Source organism: Alternaria incomplexa, assembly GCF_024043165.1.
Source record: "Alternaria incomplexa strain BMP 0042 chromosome Unknown scaffold_4, whole genome shotgun sequence".
NCBI classification, from domain to species: domain Eukaryota; kingdom Fungi; phylum Ascomycota; class Dothideomycetes; order Pleosporales; family Pleosporaceae; genus Alternaria; species Alternaria incomplexa.
In genome coordinates, this window is record NW_026249853.1 from 1,338,655 (window position 1) to 1,350,436 (window position 11,782).

Below are 11,782 nucleotides of genomic sequence, written 5' to 3' on the forward strand. Positions count from 1 at the left end.
TCTTGTAGCCTCTTATGGAGGCATCGCGGGTTTCAACGTAGTCTCTATAAGTCACCTTCTCATCACCCCAGGTGTGAGAGAGATTGCATATGCGGGGACTGATGTGCCGATGAACTCTTCGAACTTCCGAGTACTTGTGTTGATGAGACGCATGTTGCATATCGGAGATGAAGATCTGGAAAGCGGGGAAAGAGGATGTGCCAGTATCTCAGCCTGACGGGTAGAGGAGCTGAAGATGCATGTCGCTTAACTCAGCCCGGGCATGCATCCTCAGATAGGTAAGACGCGTCCTTCTTTGCTGTTCGGCGCATTCATGATGCCCACGTGATGATAAGTTCGAAAACACGAGGGATACTGCATCGCTGATGGAGTAGTTGTGGAGTGAATGGATGGCAAAGTCACACGTTCACAGACGCGTTCGCAGAACCGCTAGCTAATTCCGTCGTTAGCGCCAACGACGTCATGGTAATTCGCGTCTGGCGTGACGGCTCCACTTTCACAAGCCTCGCGACGCGCATCTCTCCCCGTCAAACCTCTGCCGAGTGATGCTTGTCGCTTAGCAAACATGGCATCTGCGAGCGATGTTCTTACCCTCATTAGCTCTTTGACACTCCGTCTGAGCATATGGATCTTTCTGCGATGGGTATGTATGAGAGAACGACTGCTTTATGCATGTAGCTAACCGTTCTGCAGATACCCACAACAATCGTACCTGCACTTGCGACCGCCCTCACGCTCGTCTACATCCCCTCCTTCTTCACCAGCTTCCAGGACACGGCGCAATACAAGGTCATATCCGATGAACTCGACATCATCGTGAAGGAGACTGTTGGTGGACGCGGCGATGACTCTAGCGAAGAAGTACAGCTCATTGACGGTGCCGATGATGGGCCGCTGAAAGAGCTTGACGTCCAAGAGACTGTCCAATATGAGGAAAGGGAACCCAAGGTGCTGCGTACGCTGCTCACTGGGCTCCCGAGTCCTTCATCAGCCATGTGGAGCTGGATCACCTTTGGCATCAACATGGCTCTGATTGCCATGGCCTTAGACGTCGTCTATCGCGCTCCGCTACTTCATCAATGCCACGATGCGAGCTTTGCACGCGTCGGCTACGTGTCGGAAAACAGCGCAAAGATCTTGGTACGAGAGCCGTACGCCTTTGACGTGAAGGTCCTTTATCGTTCCATCGATGGCACCGAACGATCGTGGATGCACAAGACACATCGCGCCAGCCAACCCGAGTATTGGCTCACCAACGAGACCGACTTCACGACCGTCATGAACATCGAACACCTGCGACCCGATCTGCCTTACGAGTACATCGTCGAGACTTCACGCGGAAACATATCGGGCACCTTTACGACCGCTCCGAAACCAGGTCGTATATCGATGCTCAAGGACAACAAATACACTTTCGTACACTCGAGCTGCATCAAGCCTCGCGTCCCGTACACGCCCTTCCAGCACCCTCTCGAGTTCCCCGGCATGAAACACCTAGCGCGCTGGCTGCCAGAGCTCAAGCCATACTTCATGCTGTTCCTCGGCGACTTCATCTACGTAGACGTGCCACATCGTCAGGGTAGCGATGTAGAGACCTACAGACGCGAGTACCGACAGGTCTACTCCTCGCCATCATGGCCGGCAGTGAGCGAGAACCTGCCATGGATCCACGTCATTGACGACCATGAAATCCACAACGATTGGAACAGTAACATGACGGGTGTAGCAGTCCCAGCCTACGACGCCTTCACGCACTACAACGCCGCGCCAAATCCTCCTCCTCATCGCGAAGGCGTCACGTACTTCTCTTTCACACAAGGCCCAGCAGAGTTCTTCCTCCTCGACACGCGACGATACCGTACCCCCGCGAGCAAAGACGCTTCCGACCCCACGAAAACTATGCTTGGTGCCCAGCAGCTCTCCGATCTACTGGACTGGATACATGAACTACCACCTCCGGGTGTTCACTGGAAGTTCATCGTCACGGGTACACCCTTTACAAAGAACTGGCAATTCGGGTCGGAAGACACCTGGGGCGGGCATCTATATGAGCGCAGACGTATCCTGGAAGCTGCATGGGACCTCTCTTCTGCGCACGATATCGGCGTCGTAGTCCTCAGCGGTGACCGTCACGAATTCGCTGCTACCTCTTTCCCACCACCGAAGGATGGCAAGTGGCCTACGAGCGCTACGGTACATGAGTTCAGCACCAGCCCGCTGAGCATGTTCTACCTGCCCTTCAGAACATACAAAGAAACAGATGACGAGGATGTATGTCTCAAGTACCTTCCTGATGGTAACAGTAAATTTGGTGCTGTAGAGATTACGACACCTGAACACGGAGAGCAGAGCTTTGTTAACTACAGGCTGTTCATCGACGGAAACGAGGCTTGGACGCACAGTATCAGCACGCCGCCCGGAAGGAGTGGGAGTCATAGGGCGAAGGACGCTGTCTGGGGATAGTGCGTGTCTAGAAATGGCAGCGTCGGAGGTGTGCGTGTTAGTTTTAGGCAGATGTCTTTTTCCAGGAATGAGGAACAGAGCTCCTGTTTTGAAGAATAGTTTTCGTAATCTGGGTATCTTCCATTGATATCATATGCTCGAATTTCAACCCCACTTCCTCTTCGCTTTCTCCTCGTCTTCCTTGGTCCACTCCCGTGGTAGTACGGCGAAGACAAGATATGAGGTATGCGTCTTGAGCTCTGGCTCAGTCCTATGCACCAGCCTGCCCTCCTTGAACAGTGTCCGGCTCTCCATGTCCTTCTTCGACTGAGCAAGCCTATCATGTTTGCTCGGCGGTACGCCTTCCATCTTCTTCTTCTTACCCTGGCCCACGCCATCTTTATCCACGTTCTCCCCCCGTTTCCGCGCCTCAGCCTTCCGCATAACCTCCTCCTGCTTCTCGCGCTGCATGCTGTGGAATACTGCCGCACGGCCTTCCACGTCCCTGAGTCTTTGTACCGCTTCCTGGACGTTTGCGGGGTGCGCGTTACCGCCACGAACACCTTCCTCTTGTAGACCGACGCGCTCACGACGTACATCGAGGCGCTTGGCGTTGATCTCTACCATGTCTATTTCCACCCAGCCGAGGGTGCGGAGGGCGGAGACGGTCTTTGTGACTTGTTCGATGCAGGGCGAGAACGTGCAGATACGGACTGCATTGCGCGGGTTGAGGGGGCTGCGGAAGGGTTTCGAGGAGGAAGTGTTCGGTGGTGGTGCTTCGGTTGCGGGTTCGTCTGGTGTGGATGGGTCTGAAGCGACGGACTTCAATGCGGCGGAGGAGGGAGGGGAGCGCGTGAGGTGTTTGAGGGCGTGCCATGGCGCTGGCAGATCGAGGAATACGCAGTCGGCGTCTGGGCCTGTCGAATCTTCGAGATTAAAACCGTCGTTGTATACGTCGCGATGTGTCACTGTGACCAGAGGATCTAGGCCATGGTCCTTGATCTCGAGCTGTAGCTGCTCTGCGCGCGGTTGGTGGTACTCGAAGCTGTATACGCCGCCAGTCCGTGTCTTGCGCTTCCTCTTCTTGGATGTGCCCACTGCATTCTCCTCGTCGCCGTTTGTCTCGGGCTCTGTATCTTGTGTCCCCGGGTAGCCGTTGTAGACGGCTCGTACCGACGCATGCGTAAAGCTTCCACTGCCTGCGCCGGCCTCAATAATGTGGTCGCCCGGTCTTGCGCGCAGTCTCTGCAATATATAACTGTAGTCGGGCGTGTATACGACCTGCGTACGATGTGGTAACGATATCGTCCACATCTCTGGCGTAGGTGGTATGAGATGCGCAAAACCACTACTCGCTGCGGCAGCCTTCACGATGTCCTTCTTCGCCGCATCCGGCTCAGCGACTGGTGTGCCCTCTCCTTCATCTTTCGTGTCTCTCTTGCGCTTCTTGTTCTTTCCGCGCGACCCGGTGTCAACGAGCGACGCAAGGATTTGCGTTCCCCAGGGCTGACCGACAAGTGTACTATGTGGGAAAGAACCGAATCGCGTGTTCTCAACCTTGCCTTCAGGATAGTCGGAATCGGCCTCGGGTCTCAAGACGGCAGGAATAAGTTGATCGCGGCGCAATTGCAATATACCGAGATTATCTGCTGTCGCGCAAGTCCCCGGGTCAAGGAACGGGGAAGGTGTCGTCGCCATGGGTGTAGGAAGTCGCGACAGACCAAAGATGTGGAGATGATGCGATCGCGACTCGGAGCTCCAGAGAACAAAAAGATATTCAGCGGGGAGCTTTCGAAGACGCTATTGGAGGGGAATGCCAAGCCTTCACTGACAGGGATTCTTATTGCTCACCCATAGACCACCAACAGAACGTGACGAGAACATCACTTACTGACTCACCGTAAGCGGCTCCCGGACTTACACCTGGCCTGACTACTAGCACCGTTTCCCGTCACTCCTTACAGTCCCGTTTCCCGCCACATTGATGGTACTTGCTTTCCGGTCTTTGTCCCGCACCGTCAAATCGCCTTCCCCACTTCTACTCTCGAAAACCAACTGCACTTGGATACACCGGAGTCAGATATCGCCAAGATTAGCAGCCAACATGGCGACACCGGCGCGCACTCAACCTCCATGGAAGGAACCCAAAGGTTCAAGCCCAACAAAATTGAAAGTCTGGAACTCTCTGACGAGATCAAAAAATGACTTCATACCCATCGACCCCGAAGGCAAAGAAGTCAAGTGGTACAGCTGCGGTCCTACCGTCTACGACGATGCACACTTGGGTCATGCTCGAAACTACGTCACAAATGACATTCTGCGGAGAATTCTGGCCCACTACTACGGTTACAGGCTGAAGTTCGTTCAAAACATTACAGACGTTGACGACAAGATCATCCTGCGCGGGCGCCAACAATATCTTCTTGCCAAGTTCAAGGCCGATAACCCAACTGTAACGGATGAAGTTGTCAACACTACCATCAAAGCGTTTGATGCATATGTCAAGAAGAACCTTCCTCTGCTCAGTGAGGATGTCAACATCGGTAGCTTCAACAGCGATTCTGCAGAGAAGTATGCCAATGTCATCCAGGGCAAGTCTGTCGATGGTGTTGGCCCGCCAGGCGATAAGGAAGCGAAGATCAAGATGCATCTCCGGACGGCCAGCACAGCAGTCACCTCGTTGCTGGCTCCATCGAAGTCGACCCCTGAGGACGTGGAGGTTTTCTATGCTGGCGCTGAGGACGTACTGTTACCTTACCTCGACTCTTTGTATGGCTCAACTATTGATGCTAGCGACCACTCGGTTTTCACAACACTCACCAAGAAGTATGAAGCGCGCTTCAACGAGGACATGCGAGCGCTCAACGTCCTGGATCCGGATGTCGTCACTCGCGTGACTGAGTACGGCGATGACATCGTCGCCTTCGTAGACAAGATCATCAAAAACGGTATGGCATATAGCACATCGGATGGATCTGTTTACTTCGACATCGAGAGCTTCGAGAAGAGAAAGGGGAACCACTACGCACGCTTGGAGCCATGGAACAGAGGTGACACGAATCTGCAAGCAGACGGCGAAGGTGCTCTGTCAACAGTCAAGACCTCAGAAAAGCGTAACGACTCCGACTTTGCTCTGTGGAAGTCATCGAAACCGGGAGAACCAGCATGGAAGAGCCCATGGGGTCCGGGTCGACCTGGCTGGCACATTGAGTGCTCCGTCATGGCTTCAGCCGTTCTTGGTGAACAGATGGACATACACAGTGGAGGTATCGATCTTTGCTTCCCGCATCACGACAACGAACTAGCACAGTCAGAAGCCTACTGGCAAAAGGAAGGTGGAGCTCAGTGGGTGAACTACTTTCTCCACATGGGTCACCTGTCTATATCCGGTTCCAAGATGTCAAAGAGCTTGAAGAACTTCACCACAATCCGCGAAGCCCTGAGCCGCGGTGACTGGAATGCAAGAAGTCTGCGCATAATCTTCCTTCTCGGAGGCTGGCATGACGGCATCGAAATCACACCAGACATGCGAAAGTCGGGTTCATCATGGGAGAGCTATGTCACCAACTTCTTCTACAAAGTTCGGGATCTTGAAGTACATCCAAACATCAGTTCGACAGGTGCTGAAGACGAGAAGGTGAAACAGTCTCTCGAATCTGCGAAGGAGAAAGTACACAGGTAAGACACGAGAAGATGGGCATCGAAACTCTTACTAATGTAACATCAGTGCGCTAGCCGACTCGTTCGACACACCTACCGCTATGCGTGCGATTTCTAGCCTCATCACCGAGTACAACTCAGCCGATAAGGCTGGACTGTCTGATGATGTCTCATTCGACGTCGCTCGCTACATCACCCGCATGGTTCGGATATTCGGTCTTGACGGTTCAGCCGACCCCTGGGATGGTGGCATCGGCTGGGCTGGCATCGACATTCCTTCGGCCGCCAAAGAGCACGTATACGCTGTTTCACGTGAGCGCGACCAAGTAAGGCAGCATGCCATAGCCGGCGATCTCAATGAGAACCTAGACTCTATCATCGCCCAGCATAACCCCGCGAAGCAACAAGACATAGAAGCAGTCCCATACGCCGAAGTCCTTTCTACTTTCCAACAGTCTCTACAAGACCTCGCAAAGAAGCAAGCACCCGCAAAGGACTACCTCGATCTGTGCGACCAGCTCCGCGACACGCACCTTTGGGATCTCGGCATCTACCTCGAAGACCGCGAGAACGCGCCCGCCATGGTCCGTCCTGTCGACGCCGAACTGCAAGCCGCTCGTTCTCAGAAAGAGGAAATTGCTCGCCAAAAGGCCGAAGCTAAGCTCAAGCGCGAACGTGAGGAGGCGGAGAAGAAGGCGAAGCTCGCAGAGCAAGCTAAGATCAACCCTAAGGATATGTTCCGGACTGAGGAGTACAGTGCGTGGGACGAGGATGGCCTGCCAACGAAGGATAAGGATGGCGCTGATGTTGCCAAGGGGAGGGTGAAGAAACTCAAGAAAGAGTGGGAGAAGCAGAAGAAGTTGTTTGAGGAGCATATGAAGGCATGAACTGGTGGTGTTTGAAGCACGGTGGGCTTGTATAACATGAGCTCGCGGAGCATTTGAGGCATGTTGAGCCGTTGATATGTTCAGTGTAGTCTAGCATCTTCCAAGTCAATTGAAGTTAGTCGACCCAACAAAAACCACCAAAACGGCACAATATGCTGCGGCTGCGGCGAACAACTCATGCCTCTTCGCCTTCGTGAGCAGCGACATAGCTGCAGCGAACAGCAGTGTGAAAACCATCAAAATTCCAATAGCCGCAAATACGCATTCCGTCGTCTTGATAGTCGAGAGACGATACATGGCCAACACCGGAGCTACCAGTAGCAAGAAAAGCGCAATGGTGATGAAGAGATTGACCAGCGTCGACACCCTCGAAGGAGCAAAGTAGTAATTCCTCTCATCCGTGGATTTACGCCTTTGATCCTCGGTCCGGAAGAGCCACTACGGGTTGTAAGTAAAGCCCCGAGACCTGAGATATTTAGAGTACTCACTTGAACAAGTGGACCATCCATCTTATGCAACATCGCTTCGACCATACCGTCGAAACCCGCCCACTCCCTCCCATGTCTGAGCGTCACGATATCCTCTTTCCAGAGTATGTAATCTTGCTCCTCGTCTACGAGGGGCGCAATATTGTGGAACCAGTTTCTCACGCTTCGGTAATCACGTTCGGTCGGTCGTTGGAAAGAGACGAGCTCTCTCGCTTTGATCAGTAGCTCGTCGTATTGGTTCACTTTGATTCTCAGTTCTTCTAGGATATCTTCTCGCGTTCGGGGTTCGTCTTCGTCTCCGTCTTCTTTTGCTTCTTCTTTCTCTCGTCTACAGGCTGCGACGTCGAGATCCCAGGATCGCAGGCGCTTCTTGAAGGCCTCGTCGGGAAGGGTGTCGTGGAAGCGGTCAATGTTGTCTAGCTCGACTTCGAGCATCTGGATGCTGCATTGGAGGCTTAGGAGGAGACGTGCGTGGACGTTGCTAAAGCCACGGTAGAGCATGAAGTTTTGTTCACTTGAATTGTAGGCTGCAAGTCGTGCGTAGCCGTTCGGACATTTTTCGAGTGTTCGTACTTTGGTTGGATACGGCCCTGACCCACCGGGTGAGAAGATAGGCCCATCATCGTCTTCACAATCTTTTTCCTCGCCAAGGGGAGACTCAGGCTTGGCCTGCTGTTCTACATCGACTGGCTTTTTTCTTGGTAGCAATAGTCCGAAGCTGTTTGCTACGTGTCGCAGCGAGTTTAGAGTTGTGCTGGAACGAAAAGTGGATGATGAAGATGCATTAGAGTACCGTGTACAGGGGCTGGAGAAGTCCTTCTCCGCCGGTGATGCTGGGTAAGAACTCATGATGGAAGGGGTCTGAACATGAAGAAATTACCAGACGATGGAAGACATGAGAAATGTCTCTAACAGACGAGAACAGTTGACATTCTCAGTTGGGAACTAAATACTGATATGCATCTTGACCGGTCAAGCCTCGTTATACTGATTGGTCCAGGTGTCTCATTTAATCACGTAGACATCGGCCTGAGGAAACCACTTCCCGTTCAAGTAGAGCTTCGTGGTATCGTCCTTCGTCTCAGTAAGTTGATACTCTGTCTTTCCTTTCGCGTTCTTCTGGCTAGACGCGACATAAAGCTTCTTCCTCTTCAGCTTGTTGTTGATGGTTTCTGTGATCTGAATGTTGTTTCCAGGAACGTATTTTGCGACGGTCTGCGACCAATCAGCGTCTAGATTTACTCGACAGGGGAGTGCGTGGCGCTTACTTCAGCCCCCGACCCTTTCGCTGTCCCTGCACGATCCCTCGCAACCTGTTTCGTCTGCCCATAGTTAGTGCACAACACACAACATACTAGTAGATAGGGCCATACCTGCTGTTGGTCATCAATATGCTCCTCCGGTGTTGTTTGTCGTCCTTCGTCGGTCATGACTACGAGTAAGAACCTTGGAAGAGTCGGAAATGGGCCTCGTTGTCAGCCTTTGATATCAGGCTGAGTCAAGGCTTTTAACGCCCGCTACATCTTCAGCTGAAAGCCCCTCACTGTCGACATGGTGGGCGAGGTGCAGCGTGCCGGTGAGCTATCGTTGCTTTTCTCGCAGGCAGCAGTTTGCCTATTCTTACTGATCGTTCGCCTATCCTGACCCCGCCAATAATCGCATAACGCTAGGCGTTCTACGAGGCGGAGTCCGAGAAGCATTAGCCTTTTGAAGCGTGGAGGACCTTCCATGTGATCGTGTGGCTAGTATTACCTGCATGCTGGCTAATCAATATATTCAGTGGCTGACAGGCATGATGGGGCCATGACCAAGCACAGCCTCAGGTTCGCGGCCCCCAAAATATGTATGACAAGGCTAGATATGCGAACGTGTAACACGTTCGTCAACAGGAGTCAACCCTGATCACCATTCGCATCTCCAGTTATTCACGCATCATGGCACCGCCAAGTTGTTACGACGTACCCAACCCGCTGTCACCTAGATCATCGGTGAACGACACTAGCACCCTTCCTTCGCCTTTAAGCCTCAATCCTGGAGAAATTCGCTCTTCTCGAGATGATCAGCATGAAGCGAAACTTCAACAATGCTGGGACAAATCAATCGCAAACTATCTGGATCTGCCAGATGGATACCGGAATGTACATGTTTTGGTGATCAAATGGCAAGACGCGATAGATCAGCTGAACGTGCGGCAAGAGGTATGGAACGAATCTGTGGTCTGATTATCTTGGCATTGTAATACTAACTCTACACCCATTAGGTCGACGACCTGACGAATGTCTTCAAAAAGGTCTTCAATTACGAAGTGACCGAGCTACAACTAGAAGAGAAGAGTCCGCAAATCCAGCTTGAGATGGGAATATTAAACTTGGTGTACGAAAACGATGATCCAAACAATCTGCTTATAGTATACTACGCCGGTCATGGTGTTTATGACCAAGCTCTCAAGGTCCTCGAGCTCTCACCGTACATATCCCAAAGCAAAATCCACGGAATTTAGCTAACAGCGATACCAGGACTGAGGATGGAGATAATACCCTTCGAGCAATCTGGAATGACGCTGAGAGGACACTAATCGAAAAAGTAAAAGCCAACGTCCTCACTATCATGGACTGCTGCTACGCCGGTGATCTTATGCGCAACGTCTCGGAGCACGGTCGAACATTCGAGATGATAGCCGCTTCACGTATGGGTGCGCCCACCCCTGGGCCCGGCGAGAATTCTTTCACTCGTTGCCTCATTAGACAGCTGAAGGTGTTAGCCGTACAAAGTTCCGGTGGCAGTTACTTTGACACCCACGAGCTTGTTGAGCGCATAGAAAAGGAACGCTCTGACCAGCCTCCGAGACTATTCCGGCGAATCCCAGGCAGCAGCCGACACATTGAGTTGAGGAGACTCAAGCCAAAGAATGAGCGTCCGACGCAGAAACCCAGCATATCGCCCCACGCACGCTTTCTGCATCTGGGGTTTGCGCTGAAGCATGAGACCATTGACGAAAAGCAGATCCAATACTTGACGAAGGAGCTTCCGGCCTTGTTCTCAAGTATAAAGCTGCCATTGGTCAATATCAAGTGGCTGGGAAGTAGGAAAGAGGGCAAACCGACGCTGAAGGATATCGTGCGCTTCGTATCAGAAAATCGGAATGCTCTTTCTGCGGTTACGCCGCCGCCTTCAGGGAGGAAGAGAAGTGCTGGTGAGGCGAATTTGGAAGAGTCTATGTCTGATCGACGGTGGTCCAAGCAACCGATGTTGAATACATATGTCTCTCTTGGGGAGTAGATGTCACACTCGAACGATAATCCTCTCGCGTACCGTGTTCTATGAATAACGCCACCTAATCGCTTACTGCCTTGAGTGGTAAGGAACCTACTGTATATCGGCCTATAGAAATTGCCTTCTTCGCATATCTGCTCTTCCCCTTCTCTCGATCCCTCTTCCGCGCGCCACGGTAGACTGGCTCGAATTGTCCGAGGTCGTGTATGTATCTACTGTGTCGACGGGTCAGCATAGGCAGTATACTAGAGATGCAGCTGCAAACCACACAGGATGATCGGTTTGTCAACAGAAAGCTGGTCACTTTACGCGACAACTGCATATATGGATCTGGAAATGTCCTATGTGATCCATACAACGTCTCCGCTCGTTATGCTCGCCAAAGCCTTCCCATCTTCAACGAGATGCGCAACATCGCGCAATGGGTGTGGGAGTATCTCGAGCAACGCCTGTACAAGAAGCGTTTCGACCCGGTACCCACCATGAGTTCAACAGTATTCATCGAAATTGCATTCAAGAACGGCGGTGTGCCGGTCCAGACTGACGCGTAGTCTCAAGCTGGTACGTAAAATCTTGTCCTTGTTGTTTACTTCGAAATGCTTACTAATGTACGAAAAGGATAGCGATGCCATCTTTACGCGATTCACTACGCGCACCTCTTCTCCTCAATTTACAGAGAGGTGTTAGTACTGTTATATGCCACGGTCCTCCTCGTAGCGGCATTGCGACGCAGATGACCAGGTATGGTGGCGAAAGCAGGTCGGATCGAGGTTACTACATGTTCTGGTCGTCCAAGCGGATAGAATCTTGCTCTGAGGGCGTAATTATCCGAAATGATCATGAAAGTCAAGTTCCGATGTAGATTGTGCTGTCGTGTGGCAATGTTGATGGAGCCGTAGGGCGCGCATTGAAGATCGACGACGCGACTACCAGATCCGATTAGCGTGAAGCTCACCAGCGCGGTGTTATTGCCGAAATTTTGGGGAAGCAGCCACAAGCTTTCCCCATATCATCAGGCAAAGCTTCGCAATT

The 11,782-nt window shown here is 52.2% G+C and overlaps 4 protein-coding genes across 4 annotated transcripts; 2 read left to right on the forward strand and 2 right to left on the reverse strand.

The window, feature by feature from the left end:
• Positions 1-565: 565 nt before the first annotated feature.
• On the forward strand, positions 566-2,463 carry J4E90_003657 (uncharacterized protein; the record flags this gene model as incomplete). Its single annotated transcript, XM_051433224.1, has 2 exons — positions 566-643; positions 694-2,463. 2 exons carry the CDS (start codon positions 566-568, stop codon positions 2,461-2,463), a joined length of 1,848 nt encoding a protein of 615 aa, XP_051293122.1.
• A 144-nt stretch (positions 2,464-2,607) lies between these two features.
• Positions 2,608-4,140, reverse strand: J4E90_003658 (uncharacterized protein; the record flags this gene model as incomplete). The annotated part of the gene is made up of 1 exon (XM_051433225.1): positions 2,608-4,140. One exon carries the CDS (start codon positions 4,138-4,140, stop codon positions 2,608-2,610), a length of 1,533 nt encoding a protein of 510 aa, XP_051293123.1.
• A 2,954-nt stretch (positions 4,141-7,094) lies between these two features.
• J4E90_003659 (uncharacterized protein) lies at positions 7,095-8,907 on the reverse strand (the record flags this gene model as incomplete). Its single annotated transcript, XM_051433226.1, has 5 exons — positions 7,095-7,427; positions 7,478-8,338; positions 8,495-8,692; positions 8,746-8,799; positions 8,851-8,907. 5 exons carry the CDS (start codon positions 8,905-8,907, stop codon positions 7,095-7,097), a joined length of 1,503 nt encoding a protein of 500 aa, XP_051293124.1.
• Positions 8,908-9,411: 504 nt separating this feature from the next.
• Positions 9,412-11,301, forward strand: J4E90_003660 (uncharacterized protein; the record flags this gene model as incomplete). Its single annotated transcript, XM_051433227.1, has 4 exons — positions 9,412-9,675; positions 9,738-9,943; positions 9,994-10,689; positions 11,043-11,301. The coding sequence occupies 4 exons, from the start codon at positions 9,412-9,414 to the stop codon at positions 11,299-11,301; spliced, it is 1,425 nt and encodes a 474-aa protein (XP_051293125.1).
• Between the last annotated feature and the right edge of the window lie 481 nt (positions 11,302-11,782).